Genomic DNA, 21496 nt, shown 5'->3' with positions numbered 1-21496 from the left:
CATCTATGGGCCTCCCTGGTGGCTCAGATGGTAAAGAATCCACCTGTAATGCCTGAGACCTGAGTTGGATCCCTGGGTTGGGAAGATCCCTTGGAGGAGGGCATGGCAACCCACTCCAGTATTTTTGCCTGTAGAATCCCCATGGACAGAGAAGCCTGGTGGGCTACAGCCCATGGGGTCACAAAGAGTCAGAAACACACATCTATATATTTGTTTAAAATCATCCAGTCATGTACCAACAATGGATGGATTTCATTGTACGTAAATTAGACTTTGCTAAATCTAAGAGAAAAAAAAAAACATCTCAAATATCTGCACTATCTCATGAATATTGAGCAACCTCTTCGAATACCAGAAAAGGTCATTGGACAATATGATTTGTTTCCTAAATTCTTCTTGAAAATTGTTTCTACATAAGACGAGTCTTTAGAATGCCAAAAAATATTGCCAGTGTTTTTTTCTTTAAATTATACTATTAAATTATTGGTATAATTTATAATAAGTGTTGTTTTAGGATAAGGAAAGAATTTAACTGTTGAGTAACTACAAATTATTATAATAAATCACACATCCATCTATTTGGGAATATAATTGAAAATTCACCTATTTAAGCTAATGCAAAAGACCAACTAGCTATTATTAACTCAGCTCTAAGAAGGGTACAGTTTTCCTTTCTCTGACCATACAAATTTATCAGGAGGAAGTTTTAAAAGGAAAAAAAACATTATATTAAGTTCAATGTGTGGTGGACAGTTGAGAAATTATGTGTTATCTTTGCTCGGAAATTAAAAATAACATTTCCTTTGAGGTTTTCACCAGTGGATGAAACTGTGAACCCGTTGTATGCACCTTGAGTGGACCATTTGAGGACAATCTCTGATTAGCAGTGGGTTTATTATTCTTCTCTTATTGCATATTTAAAAAAAACAAAACATACACTTTTACATACACCTTCACTCACGTTTGAAGATGCAAGATGAAGAAACATACATGACCTTGAATATACAGTTGAAGAAAAGGAGTTCTATCCAAACATTTCAATTTAAATGTCAAGGTATGGAATTCAGGTGTTTTTTTTTTAATTGTTGTGGATTAATGTGGGTAAGGATTTACTATGAGTTAATATTCATATGCCTTTTCTTGGATCACTGCCTTGTCATGGTGAAGGGGTTTGAGAAACTTGGTAAATCTATGAGCCTTGCCATAGACATGAACTTGAGCAAATTCTGAGAGATAGTGTGAGACACGTAAGCCTGGCATGCTGCATTCCACGGGGTTGCTATGAGTTGGACGTGCCTTGGAGACTGAACAATAATATTCATGTGAATATTAATGTGGATAGTAATTTCCATTATTCTGTTTTTCCTTCTGTTCTTGGACTGTTTCATTTTTGTGATATTTCCCATTCTCTGTCTCTACGTCTATCTTTTCTCTCTTTCTCTTTATCAATATGGGACTAACGGTTATTTGCTTTGAAGTAATATTTTGCCTCATATTATTAAGGATATACCTAAGAAATATACACATCTAGTTAAAATTAATAATTAAAAAGTGAACCTTTGGTGCCGGTCATTCATATTTTTACCATTTATAAAATAATGACATTTTTAAATATCAACTTTTAATTCAGCTAGTCAAAAATTTTAAAATATGTTTTTCATCAGGTGAAAAAACTTGTTTGGACAATAGAGATATTAACATGAAAGACCACAAAATGTAGGGGCTCTTACGTGAAAACTTTTCTCACATTCAGTTTGTAGATGGCATCTGTAAACCAAAATGTGTCTTAGCACAGAAAATGAGGTCAGGAAAGTATAAAATAATAAACCTGCAACTCCTAGTAGTTTAAGTGGCACATGCTAATAATCATTATTTACTAATATGTTTTGCTGGTATTTAGTAAACCTTGCTAACATTTTGTAAAGTTGGGAATTAGACATAAGACATTTCAATCTAATCAACAATTTTATATTTCCATCTTTTTCAGTGGTTACTTAACTATTCTCACTTGATTGTTCTTCCAAATAATTTCATAATACATTTTACAGACACTTTCATTATAAACAACAAAATAAAAAACAAACAGATGTAGTTTTATGGTATATTAGTTCAGTTCAGTTCAGTTCAGTAGCTCAGTCGTGTCCGACATATTAAATGCTTCCTAATTTATCAATAAACCTAAGGAACATTTATCTCTGACATTTAGCCTTCAAAGCACTCGTGGCTGAATTTCCACTTGTTCAAGTCTGTATTCATGATATAGTGATTTTTCATTTGTTTGCTTTTTATTTTGGTGATGTGTCTCTGTTAAGTATGATATTAGCTTCATTAGGGGAAGAACTGTTCTCTTGAAGAAGTGTCCATCGATTTCAGCTTTAATGTTGAGCATAAAATGGTGGATATTATCATTTGTGTTTTTTTTGCTTTTGTGAGATGATGATATATTTTCCCCAAGCTCTATGAATGTGAGATGAATGGATTTCTTACTATTGAACAGCTCTTGTATTCCTAGAATAAATTCAACATGATCATGGTATGTTTTGACTACTCTAATATGTTTAAGATTTTTGTGTGAACACTCTTAAAGGTCATTGGATTTTGCTTGTTTAAAATACATTTATTTTTGATGATAAAGTGCTTGTGTTCTAATCTTCTAAGTTAAATTATACCACTTCTCAGGGTAATGAAAATGTTATTTTCTTCATAATGCTGAATTTAACATGCCTCAAATTCGTATTTTGAAAGTTATCTTATAATACTTATGAGAAATAATTAAGTCTGAGTTGAATTTGAATAGGCTTCTACACTTTATCCTAACATTTTCTGATAATCATTTGTTAGATTTTTAACATAATGGCATTTTATTACATGTGTTGAAATTTATTGACTGTCAGTAGTAGTATATCAAAATATCCAAAAGCAATCTGGGAAATGTAAAATATTCTTTAATTGAATTCTGATAAAACTTATTATACTATCTTTGTTAATATTACTATAAGAGAAAAGGTGTGCACTAGTTCCCTGAAATACTGTTCTGTGTGGTTTATTACACTCTTTCTTGACCAGGATTGGCAACTTCAAAGGTAGCTTTTCTCATCCCACCGTTCTGATCATCCGGAGTAGTATCATTGCTAAATAAGATAAATATGTATTTTTCTGTTTCCTTAGGGTTTATGTTTCTATTGCCTAATATTCTATGATATTCAAAACCCATATTGTGTACAATTCTGTTATTACAATTGCCATCACTTCACAGGAATGTACTTTCTAAGCTAATTTATGTGATTAATCTGTCAGACTGTTCTGTGATGTCACACCGATATAAAATCTTATTGGGGATATCTGGAGGACTAAATGGTATTTTGGTTTTGACTTTGATCACCCTGAGTCTGTTAGGTAAGTTAAAAGATCTTAATTAAATAAAAATATGAAAAATGTTTACTTGTTTCTTATTACTCTTTTCATATTCATTCATTCTTCTTTATACTAACAAAGATTTAATGAGATTAAATTTAAAGATTTAATGATTTAACTATGTATAAAGCAATATATTATGCCCCACAGTAACATATTGATTAAGTATTCGAATCAAGTACATATCTTGTCTTTGAGTGGCATACAGTTTACTAGGAGAAAAGTGTATGTAAGTGTGTGTATATGTAATGTATTTGAAATCATACTTCAGGGTTTCTTAGATATCTGTGAATAGATTGAATTATATTATTTTTCTTAAAAAATCATACATTATTATTTAAGGTTGAATTCAGTTTACGCTTGATTTTGTCCAAATATTTGCTGAGCAATCTTTAGACTCCAAACATTGCTACAAATCCTTCAAATCAAAAAAAAAAAGTCATGGTGAGAAATCTCATATTTTAGTGGAAGAAACAGATTAAAAAAAAATTAGGGTAGACTGGGCTAAATACAACATATAGAGTGAAATAAGTCAGAAAGAGAAAAACAAATATTGTATATTAACGTATATATATGAAATCTAGAAAAATGGTATTGATGAACCTATTTGCAGAGCAGGAATAGAGATGCAGATGTAGAGAACTGACTTGCAGACACAGAGGGGGAAGAGAGGGTGCCACGAACTGAGAGAGTAGCACTGGCCTATGTACATGACCATGTGTAAAACAGACAGCTAGTGGGGAAGGAAATGGCACCCCTCTCCAGTCTTCTTGCCTGGAGAATCCCAGAGACGGAGGAGCCTGGTGGGCTGCTTGCCTATGGGGTTGCATAGAGTCAGCCACGACTGAAGCGACTTAGCAGCAGCAGCAGCAGTGGAAAGCTGCTGTATAGCACAAGGAGCTCAGCTCAGTGCTCTGTGATGACCTAGAGGGGTGGGATGGTGGTGAAGAGGCTCAAGAGAGAGAGAATATATGTATATATATAGCTAATTCACTATGCTGTACAACAGAAGTTAACACAACATTTGTAAAGCAACCATACTCCAATAATAAAATAAAAAAGGAATGAAAATGGACCTGTTGGTGCACTTAAAAAAGGAAAGAAAGCATGGGAAGAGCATGTATAACCCCTAGAACTAGAACTTTGCTTTATTTACTATTGTATGACAAGTTCTTAGGACAATGCCTGGCACAGAATAGATCCTCAGCAAATACATGTGTTATACATGAATTCATTGTGTAATAATTTAATTCACTTTTCATTAAACGTAGACATGTTTTAAAAGAGAATTTGTCATTATCCTTTCGGTTATTTCTTGTTCCAACCATCTGAATTTTTTCAAAGAATTTGTCTCTGAGACATTGCCTAGAGAAGATATTTTCCCAACCCTAAAACAATCCTCTTTTCAAGTTTCTCAGGAAGTGTTGCCAAAATGCCTAAAAGGAAATAATTCAAACATCACCCAGCATGATGATACTGGATACCTGGAAGTCAGCAGTGACACGAGAGACAATATACATAAGAAGGATGTAGGCCACTGTGTTTCAAGAGCTACAGATCATAAAGGTATCTCTCAAGGCTTCGGCCTCTATCACCTTTAATCTTTTGGACTTTCTAAGTTTGAAAAAAATCCCATTGAACAGGTATGCAGTAGACTAAATTAATGAAGATTTGATATAAATCAACTTTTTACTCAAAACTTGATTCACATATTTTAAATTTTTTTTTGTCTTGGGGGGAGAGATGTAAAACAACATAAAAACCCCTTCCCTCTAGGAATTTAAAATTATATTAAGATGTATAAACATGGAAAATTAATTGTGATCATAAGGAATGATGTAAATAAGTATTTTTTGTCTCATTTATCCTTTTCTCAAATACAAAATGGTTAAAAGTAATTATATCTAACAGACTATCTGTTATGGTTGTTTTGTTTTTTTTTAGAAATTTATTTATTTTAGTTGGGGGCTAATTACTTTACAATATTGTAATAGTTTTTGCCATACACTGACATGAATCAGCCATGGGTTTACATGTGTTCCCCTTCCTGGACCCCCCACCCACTTCCCTCCCCATCCCATCCCTCTGGGTCATCCCATTGCCCCGGCCCTGAGCCCTTGTCTCATGCATCGAACATGGAATGGTGTTCTGTTTCACATATGATAATATACATGTTTCAATGCTATTCTCCCAGAACGTCCCACCCTCACCTTCTCCCTCAGAGTCCATAAAATTGTTCTATGCATCTGTGTCTCTTATTCTGTCTCGCATATAGGGTTATCGTTACCATCTTTCAAATTCCATATATATGCATTAGTATACTGTATTGTTGTTTTTCTTTCTGGCTTACAGAAAGTCTGTTACAGTAAGTAACAGTAACAGTCTGTTACAGTAACAGTAACAGTAAGTAACAGTAACAGTAAGTAACAGTAAGTAACAGTAAGTAACAGTTAACAGTCTGTTACAGTAAGTCTGTTATGGTTTTAAAGTTTGAACTTCCAACCGTACAGAATTTTGGGAAACTGTTCTTCTTACTTCCAACTTTTCTTTTAGTTTAAATTTTTAACACTTAATTCTTTGGATCGTTGACTTTTATTTGATAGTTTGATATGTGAAAAAGGTATAGTTGATTTATTTTATAACTACTTGTCAAAGAATTTTTCTCAAATCTGCTAGTTTACAGTTCCCTTATCCCATGTTAAAATGTCATATATATTATATTTACTTATTAACACTCTTTTCTTTCGGATTACCTGTCTGTTACATGTACAAGTTCTCATCCAACTGAAATATAATTTTACCACTTTTTTATACTCTGGCTATCTAATTTCTCATTATGTAATGAAACTTTTTCAGAAGTAAGAAAGCTTTGATGGGTAAACATAGGATCAAATTGACACCATTAAGCATTCATTAGAGTCAGTCTGAATACTACATAATTGAACTATAAGAAATTAATTTCCTGTAAATTTTCTTACTTAGGTAATGTTAACAAACATAATTATATAAAATTAGACATTATGACATTCAAATGTGCAACTACCATATCTGTCTACTTCCAAAACATTTTCATCACCCAAAAGAGAAATCCCGAACTCCTCTTTTCATTTTGGGGTGAGAAAAGTATTTTGGAGTTAGATAGTCATCATGTTTGCACACATTTTGGATGTTTTAAAACCTATGGCTTTTACAATGACTTTACAATGGCTAGCATGGTGAATTTTATGTTACATAAATTTTGTCTCAGAAAATAAAGAGATTGTAAAGGCCACAAGTTTGAATAGTTATGTTGATTTATGCTTATATTTTTATATTAGACCACATTTTTCTTCATTGTTATTCTGAACGTCTCAGTTTTGATTTGAGAATACCTTAATTTAAATTTAAGAAAATCAAAGGACCCGCAATTATAAAGAGTATAAAAAACTGTTATTCATCTCAATATTACTTAATATCAAAAAGGAGATATTAAAGAACAATTTACACACATAAAACAATGAGAAAGATTTCTAAAAATTTACATGGGTAAGTGCTAAGCAAATGGTATAGATAATAGTTAATCTCTCATAGCATTAATGCTATATATATCTTGACTGGTACATGTTATTTTAGTAATCATATTAGATTATGACATGAAAAAAAATCCCTTTATGTCTGTCTAGGTTTTGCTTCAGACTTCCCACGTGGCAATAGTGGTAAAAATCTACCAACAATGCAGGAGACATAAAAGATGCAGGTTCTATCCCTGGGTAGGGAAGATCTCCTGGAGGAGGGCATGACCACCCACTCCAGTATTCTTGCCTGGAGAATCCCATGGACAGAGGAGCCTGGTGGGTTACAGTCCATAGGGAGGCAAAGAGTCAGACACAACTAAAGTGACTTAGCACACACACACACACAGGTTTTGCTTCATCTTACTAAATTAATTTTCTTGGGAATTCCCCTGATGGTTCAGTGGTTAGGAATCTAAGTTCCAATGCAGGTGGTGTGGTTTATTTCCTTAGTAGAGGAAGTGGGATCCCAGATGCCCCAGGGCAACTAGCCCAGCATGCTGTAACTACTGAGCTTGCACGCTACAACTAGAGAGAAGCTTGCATGCTGCAATGAAGAGCTGACACAGACAAAAATATAAAAGAAATATTTTAAAATAAGTTAGTTTTCTTCATTTTCATGGACTCTTATTTGTATTTTGGATACCTTGTCTGAGTCTGAACACTTTGCTATGATAGCTCTACTCTTTTTCATACAATATGCAAGTATTTTCACTGTCAATTTGTAGGAATGTGCTCATCAGAATGGCTGAAATATCAAGAAAAGTGCTATTGGTTCTCTAATGAGATGAAAAGTTGGAGTGACAGTTATAGATATTGTTTGGGGCAAAAATCTCATCTACTAATTATTCAGAACCAACTTGAGCTGGTAAGTGGTTTAGTGTCAGGCTTATGACACTTGCTGCTTTGCAATTAAAATGGCTTATCTCAAATTTCTTCCCACCTTTTCATTAAATTATCTTTTATCTTGGCTACTGAACTTTTGGTGCCCTTTTAACTTCTGAGCTGGAATCCAGTGCTTCCCTTGACTTGGGGTAATTATGGTCTGAATATTGATGTTTAATTTACAAGTAGTGGTAGCTCAGCTGATAAAGAATCTGCCTGCAATGCAGGAGACCTTGGTTCGATTGCTGGGTTGGGAAGACCCCCTGGAGAAGGGACAGGTACCCACTCCAGTATTCTTACCTGCAAAATTCCATGGGTAGAGGAGCCTGGTGGGCTACATGGGGTCGCAAAGAGTCAAACACGACTGAGCCACTTTCACTTTCACTTCACAGCATATGTTCTGGTACATGATACATAGTGAAAGCTGCTCAGTCGTGTCCGACTCTTTGCAACTCCATGGACTATACAGTCCATGAAATTTTCTAGGCCAAAATACTGGAGTAGGTAGCCTGTTCCTTTCTCCAGGGGATCTTCCCAACCTAGGGATCGAACCCAGGCAGGCAGATCGAACATTGCAGGCAGATTCTTTACCAGCTGAACCACCAGGGAAGTCCATATGATATATAATGTACGTGTAAATAAGATGATTGACTAGTATAAGAGTCCTCATGTAGAATATGAGTTGTCCAGTAGAATTCTAAAATCTTACTTTATATGTCTAAATCATTAAGCTATCCTGTTCATTTAATTACTCATCACCCACTTTTTAGGCTTTTATACGGAAAACTCTAAAACAATCAAACTACGTGTGGATTGGACTTAACTTTACTTCCCTGAAAAGAACATGGACCTGGGTGGATGGTTCTCCTTTGGATTCAAAGATGTGAGTCTTTCCAAAAAGGCAATATGATCTATTGTCTATCAGAGAATTTATCTCCTTAATGCATCTATAAATATATCAAAATGAACTCTAATAGTTCTTGGTACTGAAGAATTCGAAAGGATGAAAATTAATGTTGGCTGGAATAATGACAAATTTTGGTTTGGTTTTTAAAGCAAAAGGACTTGAAAACAATAATAATTGTTCACTTACTGATTTTAAAAACTACCCACACTTTGTATGGAAAGGTACACTGAAACAATGTAGTCTTCTGCTTTCAAAGTTCTCAAAAATTTTTTAATTTTTATTTTTAAAATTAATTTTATTGGACTATAGTTACTTTAAAATAGTGTGTTAGTTTCTGTTGTACACCTAAGTGAATCAGCTATACATCCTTGTTTTTGGAGTTCCTTCCCATTTAAGTCACCTCAGAACCCTGAGTAGGTTCTCATTAGCTACCTATTTTATACATTTTATACATAGTATCCATAGTATATGTATGTCAGTCCCAATCTCATCCTCTCCCTTTTCCCCCTTGGTTCCATCCCTGGTATCAATGCTCCTTTTAGTCATTTTTAGTAATTAAAAAAAGAAAACTCTACGTGATTTTTTTGTATTGTAAGATCATCACAATGCTAAAAAAATACATAAGAAATACAAGACAGAACAAAATAATCCTAAATGCTCTCAGCAGCTGCAGGAGATTATTGAGATTTTGAAAATTTTATGAATGCTTTTGTGCACTTGTATTAATTTATAAAATTATATTATACTATAGTAGATCCAGTAAACTCAAATAGTATCCCTATGTTGGTAGGCAAAGTAATGGTCCCCCTAAATGTTCTAATTCCCAAATTCTGTGAATGTTACCTTAGGTCTAAAAGAGAGTTCAAGTGTGTGATTAAATTAATAATCTTGAGACAGAAGTGTTATGCTGGATTATTCAGGTGAGCCCAATGTAATCACAAGTTTTTATGAGAGGGAGAAAGTAGGGGCAGGCTCGGAGGAGATTTGAAAATAAATGCAGAGGTCCAAGTTGTCTGATAGCCAAGGAGTGTAAGCAACCTCCAGTACCTGCAAAAGGCAATGAACAAGTTTTTCCCCAGTGCCTGCAGCAGACAGCTCCAAAGACACTTGATTCTAGTTCTTTAAGACCAGCTTTGAGCTTCTGATATCTAGAACTGTAAGATAAAAAAATTGTGCAGCTTTAAGCCACTAAATTTTTGACAATTTATTACAGCAGTGATAAGAAACATTCACTATGGTAACCAATACTATTGGTTAATGAACACTATTGTGTTACTGTCCTTTCACTCCTGTTTCATTATTAAATATTACTTATATTCTATCTCTGGAGAAGGGAATAGCAACCTACTCCAGTATTCTTGCCTGGAGAATTCCATGGACAGAGGAGCCTGGTGAGCTACAGTCCATGTGGTCGCACAGGGTTGGACATGACTGAACGACAAACACACGCATTTTCTATCTCACTGCACTAAATTACTAAATCTAATGAAGTCAACTGAAGACATTATTTGGAATGGAGAATAAAATTATGGGTGAGATCTAAGTTGTATCACTGGACATGACCTGATTGGCTACTTATGAAGATGCTAACTTAGGTTTCTTCCTCATGCCAAATCCACTAAACACTACCTTTAGAATTGAGTTTTAACTCTGGACTATGCCTAGGGATTTTTGTTCAAAAACATTCAATACAAAATTCAAGTGTAAACATATATAAATTCAAATGTAGGTGTATTTTCCAATATGAAAGTCCAATACTTACTTTTCCGTTATTAATCTGGAAGCTTTGAAAATCATGTATATCTTTTCTGTGACCCCTTCTTAAACCTTTTTTCTAAGTTTAAATAAATTCTTAAGAGAATAAATCACTAACAGTACAATATTTTATATATAACTTCATTATTGTATTCAACACATCGCTTTATGGTTAAGTATTATGATAAATGTATAATTTATTTAGGGCTTACATGGATCAGTTTGTGACAGGTGAGAGTTCTACCACTGAACCACCAATGCAAGCAGGTCAGTTTGTATACCAAGTTCTTTACAAACATCTAGTCATTTAACCTCTGTAGCAACATAATGAGGTAAATATTTGTATCACTATTGTACAAATGGATATGAAAAACCAAGAAAGATTTAATGAGCTACCCATGTGCCTTACTCCCAGTTTTTAATCTAAATGGATGACATGGAACAATGGAAAGAATACTAGGATAAAAATGGGGGCACAGATTTCTTCTTAGCTCTGTCACTTACAAACAGACTTTGTAATTCTCTATCACAGACAATAATGCTAAATTACAGAGTATTGAAATGTTTCATGACTCTAAGTATTGAAAATGTCTTGAATATTTGAATTATCTTCTAACTAAGGGAGGTTTTTAACTGAGACTGAATAGATGTCTTCAGCAATGACGATGAATAATATCTTTATTTTCTCCCCTTCAGATTTTTCATAAAAGGTCCAGCTCAAGAAAATAGCTGTGCTGCCATCAAGGAAAATGGAATTTACTCTGAAACTTGCAACAGTGTTTTCAAATGGATTTGCCAATATTAAAATTTTAAAAGTGACAGTGTGTTATCAAGGATCAAAGTTTTGATCTAACATGAATCTTTAGGAATAAGAATTTAAAATTGCAATTAAACACCAACCTGGCTTCTCTATTTTCCCTCAGTCATTTTCATGTGTCCTAGTCACAGAGTAACTCATGTTAACAATCTAAAATATACCCTCGGATTCTTTGTGTGATAATATAATCCAAAGTGAACCCATACATTTATATTCGTAATGTAATTCATCTTTTCTTTTACAACAAATGTGAACAAATTATGTCTGCTTTTTTGTTATTTTACTTTTTTTAATGTCAACAATATCCTATGCAAATTTCATATAGTTCTGAGTTGCATCATAGAGTGACTTCCTATGGGGCTTCCCAGGTGGTACTAGTAGTAAAGAACCTGTGTGCCAATGTAAGAGAAGATGTAAGAGACACAGGCTCAATCTCTGGGTCCGGAAGATCCCCTAGAGGAGGGCATTGCAACTTACTTCAGTGTTCTTGTCTGGAGAAGCCCATGGACAGAGGAGCCTGGCAGGCTGTGGCACATAGGGTCGCACAGAGTCAGACACAGCTGAAGCGACTTAGCATGCATGCACATGGCTTTATATTTTACACTCCTTTATTGATGAACATTAACTTTAACTTTTTTTCAGATTTTTGCTACTATAAACTATGCTGCAGTATTCTGAATATCTTTTTAAACGGTAGCACTTTTATTTCTATGGTGTAAACTTTAAAACTAGATATTCTGGGTAAAAAAGTGTTAATGTTGTTGGTTTGCTGCTGACTTTATGCAATTTTTATCTAAATTTAGATACTATCACAAACTTATACGAAGACTATAAGTACAGGGGAAAAACCTTACCTTTTCCCCAAAACTTTTGAGAATTAGTTGCCAATTTGATGAATTTCATTATAAAATTTCAAGTATCATTGGATATTTTTATATGTATTTCCTACAAAAAACATAACCTACTTAATTAAAATACAATTATCAATCAACAAATTAATACTGACACAGTACTACCATCTCTTAAGTCGCTATAACATTTGCCAATTGTCAAATAATGTTCTTTTGAATTAAATATCCAGATCAGAAATATTTTCTGCATTTAGTTACTTTGTCTAATCTCCTAACATCTAGAAGACTTCCTTAACCTTTGACATTCATAAGCTGATGCTTTTAAATATTGCAAGATGGATATTTTGTAAAATGTTCTTCAATTTAAATTTGTTTGATTCTTTCTTTTTTTTTTTTGATTATTTCTTATAGTTATGTTCAAGTTATGTCTCCTTGGCAGGAATAGCAGAGCAGTAATGTAGTGAAGCTTTGTTCATTCTTTCAGAGGATGCAGTTTTTTGTTCCATTGTTATGATGCTTACTTTGTTCACATGGTTAATGTGGTGCCTATTAATGGCAACCCGCTCAAATACTCTTGCCTGGAGAATTCCAGAGGAGCCTGGCAGGTTACCGTCCATTGGATCACCCATGGACATGACTGAGTGACTTTCACTTTCATTTTATCAAACTTCACTGTAAAGTTTCTCTTTTATCTTTGTAATCAATTAATATTTTGTTTTTTTCTACCATTCCACCACTTCTTATTTATCCTAGCACCTATGGCCAAACCTCTAGAAATTCTGAGAGCCTGGATTATTACTAAAGCTCCTTTCCTTGTTGGAGATTGAAGTTTTTCTCCTCAATGCTACATGACTCTCAAAATGCCACTCTGCTTTTCACATTTTCCTTCTTAGCCTCTTTCCTTGTGAAGTTTAGTAATTTGGCAAATAGCTTGAAGGAAAAATATTAACCTTATTTCTTTGGACCTCTTTTGTCTTCAGGATTTTTTCAAGTGGATTGGCAGCAATTTTTATCTCAACTAGGACTGTGTCTCCTGGCCATGGCCTTCTCCCCAGATTCTGAGCAGGTGACTCTTCACCAAGATACTGCTAGGAGAAGAGTAACTCCCAAATTGTTATTTCACTTCTTTGAATCTTTCCTGTTTCACCATTTACCTTGAAAACTTTCCAATGCTTTAAAAAAAATTGTTTTTGTTTGTTTGGATCCTGCTCTTCTAATTTTTCTCAGCATCAGCTTGGTCTCTGTCAACCTGCATTATTATAGACAGAAGTACATATGAACTTTCAAGTTTATCCTTTTTACATCATTTCAAGATTTTGTTGTCAAAGAGAAAAGGAAGTAAACCTTAATAAATTTCATTTTCTTGGAATTCCCAGTTGACAGAGCTTAAAATTACTATTATTATCATGGTGTGATAGCATAAAGCTACAGTTATTATCACTCGCCATGATCCAGAAACGTTGATAAAAGATTTAAATGTGTCTCAAGTAATTGGTCCAACTACATAATAAAGCTGTTATTATTACTTTTATTTTAAGATGAGCTTTTTGATTGAGGGACCAAGTAAATTTGTTCTCAAATTGGTGACAGAACCCATGATTAAATGATCTCACTTGAAAGTTAGTTTGAAATTAAGGCAGTAAATAAATGTTAGTGTTGACTCATGGCATTTCTGGGTTAGTCACAGAGTCTATGAATATAAAGTCCCTCAATTTCACATTGCTGTAGCCACTCTCGGTTCTTAGGGAAGGCATTGAAAAGTAATAATCCATATCATTGATATGGTTATTCACTGGCCAATTAGAACATATTTTTGAAGCTTAATATCTTTGTGTTACTGGGCCTCATAGTGTATTCTGAGTGTATAATAATGAAGAGATGTGATTTCTTCATTTGAGCAACTTAATAGAAAACTGAAAAGTTTACTGGGTACATATGATTCATTGGGACAAATTACAAAAGGCAGTGGAGTAAGTTATTATGAGAGCACTTAATGCAATACCTAACTCAGGGAGATTTTCCCAAGGAAATGTCAAATAAATTTGCAGAGTATACTTTGGCTAAATGAAAAAGTAAGGCATTGAGTTTGAAAGGAGAAAAGTTCCAGTGAAGGGAACTGCAAAAGAGAAGAGAACATGTATAGCAGTTGGGTAACCCTTTGAAATTTAAGATGGCTCAAGCACAAATTGCTTTCCTGGTGGCTCAGAGGGTAAAGAATCTACCTGCAGTGCAGGAGGCCCAGGTTCAATCTCTGAGTCCACCTGCAATATGGGAGACCTGGGTTGGGAAGATACCCTGAAGAAGGGAATGGCTACCCACTTCAGTATTCTTGCCTGGAGAACTCCATGGACAGAGGAGCCTGGCGGGGTGCAGTCCATAGGTCACAAAGAGCTGGACATGACTGAGTGACTAACACTTTCACTTTTGAGCACAAATGATTAAAAAGAATACATTTGAATCAGTTCTATTGAGATGGATGAAACTGGAGCCCATTAAACAGAGTGAAGTAAGCCAGAAAGAAAAACACCAATACAGTATACTAATGCATATATATGGAATTTGAAAGATGGTAATGATAACCCTATATGCGAGACAGAATAAGAGACACAGATGCATAGAACAGTCTTATGGACTCTGAGGGAGAAGGTGAGGGTGGGACGTTCTGAGAGAACAGCATTGAAACATGTATATTATCATATGTGAAACAGAACACCATTCCATGTTCGATGCATGAGACAAGGGCTCAGGGCCGGGGCAATGGGATGACCCAGAGGGATGGGATGGGGAGGGAGGTGGGAGGGGGGTTCAGGATGGGGAACACATGTAAACCCATGGCTGATTCATGTCAATGTATGGCAAAAACTATTACAATATTGTAAAGTAATTAGCCCCCAACTAAAATAAATAAATTTATTTAAAAAAAAGACGAAGTATGAGAAAATAACTCTCTTTAACACAAAAATCTTTTTTAAACTATGTGGATTTTGTAATTCCTAAACTTTATCATCCTGTTTACTTTCTTATGAAACCCTGTGTGAAGTGAAGTGAAGTGAAGTGAAGTGAAGTGAAATGAAGTGAAGTGAAGTGAAGTGAAAGTCACCAAGTCATATCTGACTATTTGCAACCCTATGGACTGTAGCCTGCCAGGCTCCTCTGTCCATGGAATTCTCCAGGCCAAAATACTGGAGTGGGTAGCCATTGCCTTCTTCAGGGTATCTTCCCAACCCAGGTCTCCCATATTGCAGGTGGATTCTATACCATCTGAGCACCAGAAAAGCCTCAGTTGGTAAAGAATCTGCCATCAATGCAGGAGACACAAGTTCAATTCTTGAACTGGGAAGATCCCCTGGAGAAGGAAATGGCAACCCACTCCAGTATTCTTGCCTGGAGAATCCCATGGAAAGAGGAGCCTCGTCAGCTACAGTCCATGGAGTCGTAAGAGTCAGACACAACTTAGCGACTAAACCACCACGAAACCCTATACCTGATACCATACATAAGATACAGTGATGTTTTTACATGGTTCCTGGGGAGCTGCAGTGTAAGGGGAGAAAGTACACAGAGAGTTGTTTTAATTTCACTGAGGAAAGAAGTTTTTCTGCAGGTACCAGACAAGGAGTTCAGGACAGCTAGTGCTGAAAAACTCTAACTCCTCAATGGGTTTCAGGAAAGCATTTTTAAAGGCATGCTGAGGGAGGGGAGTGAGGATATGAGATCCTCTCAGTGTGTGTGATCCTCTCATTTCTCTGATTGTCTGATGGTGACGAACCAGGGTGGCATCACAGGGGTTAACATCAATCCTTGGGCTCCAGTAGCTCGGAGGGCCACTGTTTATGGGCATCAAGCAGTTAACGTCTTCCATTTGGCAGAGGTTTAAGCATCTGTAAAACAACTCTGGAAATGTGTGTCAGATACTACTATCCTGGTAATTCAGAGAGGAGGTAAAGATTCTTTGACCACCATATGGCTGATTACTGTAAAACTGTTACCAGTTCTCCTGGCTCCAGTGTTATTTTTGTTACTACATGTTTACAACTTTTCAATCATTAAGCCTTTTCTTTCTTTTTAAAAAAAAGCTTTTTATTTTGGGGTGGAGTATAGAGAATTAACAATGTTGTGATAGTTTCAGGTAAACAGTAAAGGGATTCAGTCCTACATATACATGTATCCATTCTCCCCTAAACTCCCCTCCCATTCAAGCTGCCATGTAACAGGGAGCAGAGTTCCCTGTGTTGTATAGTAAGTCTTTGTTGGCTATTTATTTTAAACATAGCAGTGTGGACATGTCCATCCCAACTCTCTATGTTGCAGCCAGATGCTCCGGGAAGCAAACTCACTCAGAAGGATAATGTGGATAGTGGAGTGCAGTTTATTACACTGGTGGGTCCAAGGCAGAGTTTCCTCTTTAGTCAGGGACCCTGACTGATTTCTGTGAAAACCTTATATACCCTAAGTGTATATAAGGTATATATACCTTACCTTGTGTGCACAAGCTCACATCCCCAAATTCCTCAATCCTACTCTGGAAAATGTCAAAGGGAGATACAACCAGGTAATAGCCATGATTCATAATCAGAAGGGTCAGCTGGTTATACATTGTACACCAATGGGTAGCATAAAGATTACAGAGGTGACTGACTACATAGGGGATTATTACATTCTTTCTGGCGATGGGAAATCTTGGTTTGGAATCTTGTGTTTATCAGTCCGGGAGGCCTGTTAGGCCATAGGTATGTTATCTCCATGGCTATAACATAGTCCAAAGTTTCACTGAGAATGTAAGATGAAGTTTCCTTCTTTTCCAAGATGGAGTCAGCTCAGCCTGTTCCTTTCCTCCTTCATTCCCCCCTCTTGATGCTTTCAACTTCCAGTGTGAGAGTCACTCATCAGGATGTACTGCATTTTAGGTTTCCTGGTATATATTTGGGTAAATGAAGTCAGCCTCTGTGATACAAAGTTAACAACACATTGGAGAATACAAGGTCCACATAACAGAATCAACAGAGCAACTATAACAATGGTTAATATACTTTTCCATCAATCACCCTTCACCTGTGAGAGAACAGAAGTCCAAAATGGAAGATTATCATCAGATATAGCTTTTACTTGACCTTTCATGTCATCTAGAATGGCTGATATATTGACAGATAAATCAGGAATATATACACAACATTCAGCTTTGATTATAGCACAGGTCCCTCCTTGAGCGGTTGTAAGTATGTCTAAAACCATTCTATTTTGAATCATTGCTTTCCTCATTTGGATTTTTTCAATATTTAGTGTTTGAATCATTCTCAGGCTGTCATTTAGGGCTCTTTGGGTGAAATTAGTTAGAACTTCAACTTTGATCATTATATCCATAGTGCCCAATGAGGGACCAAATATAGCAGACAAATAATCATACCAATGGAAAACTGATCGTGACCATCTGGCCTGTAGGGAGCGTAAATTTAAAGGCTCTTGTATTGTTGACCTGATGTTTCCATGGGCAAAGGCCAGACCTAAAGTACACCTCCCTATCCATGCGGGGGCAGCCAAGGCCATAAGTTAGTCCCACATAACCAGTGGGTGGTAGCTGCTGTGATTACAGTTTCCATACTCAACTTTTGTTGTTTTGTCTGATGCAAAAAATCACATAAGCTAGGCATATCACCCTTCCATAGAGATGATACCCACCACAGGAGTCCATCCATGACAGACATGGGCATGGCTCCACACACCCAGCAGTTAGGTTGTTTTATGAAAGTCAGTATAGGAATGTGCCCACGAAATGAAAATATTGTCCTGTGCAGAAACTATGGCTAGTCTCAAGATGATACTGGAAAGTCCGTGTAGCAGGAGTTGGTTTGTAAGAATTTCATCTCTTTTTCTTCTATCTCAAGATGATCTTGGTTTTCACATAGATCAGCGGGGTCCTTCTGTGCAGTCCACCCGGTGTTCTCTGGGTCTGTGTGGTATGCTCTCTTCACCCTCGTGTGGTGAATCCAGGGAGTGACACCTGCAACTTGAACTGCCTTAGGGGTGGTTGGAACAACAGTATATGGACCCTTCCAATGCAGGGCCAAGGAATCATGTTTCTAGTCCTTGACCCACATCTGATTGCTGGGTACAAATTTGTGAATCTGTTCCCCAAGGGGGAATGGCACACTTTCTTGTACAAACTTAGTTATTCGATTTATTACCATACCCAATTGCTCTATCTACTGTGAAATCCCAGCCCTCTTTACCTGTAGCAAGTTTGTTAACACCTGTCTCACTGTGGGAGGGGGTCTTACAGAGACAATTTCATAAGGAGAATAACTGTGGGAACGTGGGGGTCACCCTTAATTTGAGCAAGGCCACCAGAAGCAAGTCCATCCATGAACAGTCAGTCTCTATAATCCATTTGGTGTTTCTTTAAAAGTTCAGTTGGTTCTTTCTACCATTCCAAAGCTCTGGGGCCTGTATGCTGTATGCAATTGACATTTAGAGCTTTGCATACCTGTTGAATTAGGTCGGCTACAAAGGCAGAGCTGTTGTCTGATCCTATGCTATTTGGGAACCCAAATCTGGGGATTATTCCTCGAAGCAGACAGCGAGCCACTTTCTTTGCTTTTCAGTTTGGTTAGGGAAGGCCTCCATCCATCCTGAGAAGGTACATACCTTGACCAGTAATAGCGACAGTGTCGGCAGGGTTTCATTTCACTAAAGTCCACTTCTAAATGTTCAAAAGGTAGAGTGCCTTTTAATTGTATTCCTGGGGATTTTTGTTTATGTCCAAGAGCAGCATGGACCTTGGAGCAAGCAGAACAGTTCTGGGATTCCATTCTACACAAGGAGGAAAGTCGTGGAATTAGGAAATATTTTTGAATTAATTCTTCTATTTTGTCATGTCCCAAGTGAGTTGTCTGGTGAACCTGAGATACCAGTGTGGGGGCTAATGCCTCGGGTACCAGTAATCTGCCATCCGGCAGTTCCCACCAACCTATTTCATTTTTGGTGGCCCTTTCTGCTTTAGCCAGCTGGTCTTGGGCTGGGGTATACTGTGGGAGAGTCAAAGTTAACAAATGTTCTGATAGATCCCCCACCATCAGCCCCAAATTCCTCAGCTGCATGTTTTGTGGCTTTATCTGCTAGTCGGTTTCCCCATGCTTGTGGGATGTCTTCCTTTTGGTGACCCCAACAATGCATCACCACTACCTTTTCAGGTTCCCATACATCTAATAGAGTCAAGATTTCTTCCTTGTTTTTAATGTCCTTTCAGTTGGCTGTCAGAAGACCTCTCTCCTTATATAGAGCCCCATGCACGTGTAAAGTAGCAAAAGCATACCTAGAGTCAGTGTAAATGTTTGTCTTCTTCCCTTTTGACAGCTGGAGGCCCGGATTAGAGAATATAGTTTGGCCCGTTGAGCAGACCAGTGTGATGGCAAGGAGCCAGCCTCGATGATGATTTCTTCCGTGACTACTGCATATCCCAATAGTCATCCTTGTTTCACCAGGCTGGTGCCATCAGTGTACAGGGCCCAATCTGTGTCTGGGATTGGCTGATCTCTCAGGTCAGGTCTGCTGGCATAAACTTCCTCCAGGATTTCTTTACAATCATGTGAGGGCCCACCTTCTGCTTGACAAGGCTCAATAGTGACATGGGGGTTCTCACATAAAAGTCCCTGGTATTGAGTAATCCGAGATGTTGACAGCCACTTGTGGGGCCCCCTTGTAGGAGTGTTGACCTCATGGGGGACTTTTACGGTTAAGTCCTGGCCCAAAGTCAGCTTGGTTGCCTCCTGGACTAGTAAGGCAAATGCAGCAATCACTTGGAAGCATCCCGGCCACACAGTGGCAACATTGTCCAGTCGTTTTAAGAGATAAGCCATGGGTCTGTCCCATGTCCCCATAGTCTGGGTCAACACTCCCATAGTCACCTTGTCTTTTTCAGTTATGTAAAGAGTAAACAGTTGGGTAAGGTCTGGCAGGCCCAAGGTGGGTGTTGACGTAATTGCCAGTTTTAGTTCCTCAAAGGCCTGCTGCTGTCTCGCAGTCCAATTCAGTGAATCTCCTTCTGGTCCAGTTAAGAGTTCATATAACAGCTGGGCTGTCTGGGAATAACCCAGAATCCAAATCCTACAAAACCCAGTGGCTCCCAAGAACTCTTGGACCTGTCATCTGGTTTTTTGTTGTGGGATTCTCAAAATGACATCTTTTCTGGGCTGGTCTAAGAGCATCGTGCCTTCTCTCAACAAACCCCAAATACCTTATCTCCTCCTTGCAGATCTGTGCCTTCTTTTTCAAGACTCGGTAGCCGGACTCCATCAACAGCTCCAGTAAAGCCTTGATCCCTTCCCAGCAGTACTCTTTGTTCTTGGCAATCAAAAGCAAGTCGTCCACATATTGTAGCAATCTGCATCTGAACCTCTCAGGCTGGAATGAGTCCAGGACAGAAGCCAAGGCTTCTCTAAAGATGGTTGGGGAATTCTTAAATCTTGTGGGAGGCGAGTCCATGTGAGCTGTTGTTTGGTGCTGCTGCTGGGTCTTCCCTTTCAAAAGCAAAAATGGTTGAGACAACAGGTCAAGGCATATACAGAAGAAGACATCCTTGAGATCTAAACAAGTATAGATCTTAGCACTTGGTGGGAGGAGGCTAAGTAAAGTATAGGGGTTAGGAATGGGGGGATGTAGGGTCACAGTGGCTTGGTTGACCAGTCTAAGGTCCTGCAGAGGCCTGCAGTCTAGTCCTCCTTCTTAACAGGAAAGATTGGTGTGTTCCAGGCTGACTAGAATTCAATCAGGATGTGCACCTGTCGTAGCCTATTTATATGTGGCAAAATGCCAACCTGCTCCAGCGGTATTGGGTGCTGAGGTTTCCTGACTGTTACGGCACTGGATTTGAGTTCTATTACCACCAGAGCTTGATATTTAGCGAGCTGGAGGCAGGGAGGTTATCTTCTACCCAAACCTCAGGGAATTGTTGGATCAGCTCTTTCTCAATTATTTAACTCCTCTGACTTCCCTCCTGGAGTGTCATACAACCTCCATGTCTTTATTCCTGAATACCTTATCAGTAGTCTCAATGAATTGTTAAGTTAGTCATGGCCGATACTCTGCCTACCTTTTGAAGCTTGCGTCTGATATCAGGGTAGGCTTGAGACACAAAGCCTGTGTTTATCATCTGAGATCCAGCAGCCTCCAGATCTATTGGCGTATCGAGCCTATAAGCCTCGCACAGTCTTTCGTAGAACTCAGAGGATGATTCAGTATCTTTTTGAATTATTTCGGTGGGCTTTGCCATATTCATGGGCTTTCGGGCCCCCCTCTTGAGGCCTTGTAAAATAGCCAGCCG

At 37.3% G+C, this 21496-nt stretch overlaps 1 protein-coding gene across 3 annotated transcripts; it reads left to right on the top strand.

Moving 5' to 3' along the window:
- Window positions 1-852: 852 nt before the first annotated feature.
- Window positions 853-11424, top strand: LOC145545030 (killer cell lectin-like receptor subfamily F member 1). 3 transcript variants are annotated; one of them, XM_081588517.1, is made up of 7 exons: window positions 853-1054; window positions 3298-3396; window positions 4825-4980; window positions 7694-7833; window positions 8621-8733; window positions 9606-9677; window positions 11209-11424. In XM_081588517.1, exons 1-7 carry the CDS (start codon window positions 970-972, stop codon window positions 11315-11317), a joined length of 774 nt encoding a protein of 257 aa, XP_081444643.1. In that variant the 5' UTR covers window positions 853-969; the 3' UTR covers window positions 11318-11424. The 3 variants fall into 3 exon arrangements, with proteins under 3 accessions (XP_081444643.1, XP_081444644.1, XP_081444645.1); XM_081588518.1 differs by lacking the exon at window positions 9606-9677; XM_081588519.1 differs by lacking the exons at window positions 4825-4980; window positions 9606-9677 and having other exon boundaries at window positions 970-1054.
- Window positions 11425-21496: the final 10072 nt, after the last annotated feature.

The sequence above is a fragment of the Giraffa tippelskirchi genome, chromosome 4 (assembly GCF_054371585.1).
Source record: "Giraffa tippelskirchi isolate mGirTip1 chromosome 4, T2T-mGirTip1v1.2.pri, whole genome shotgun sequence".
Lineage (NCBI taxonomy): Eukaryota > Metazoa > Chordata > Mammalia > Artiodactyla > Giraffidae > Giraffa > Giraffa tippelskirchi.
The sequence above is the reverse complement of the archived record's forward strand: the minus strand, read 5'-3'. Positions and strand labels throughout refer to the sequence as shown.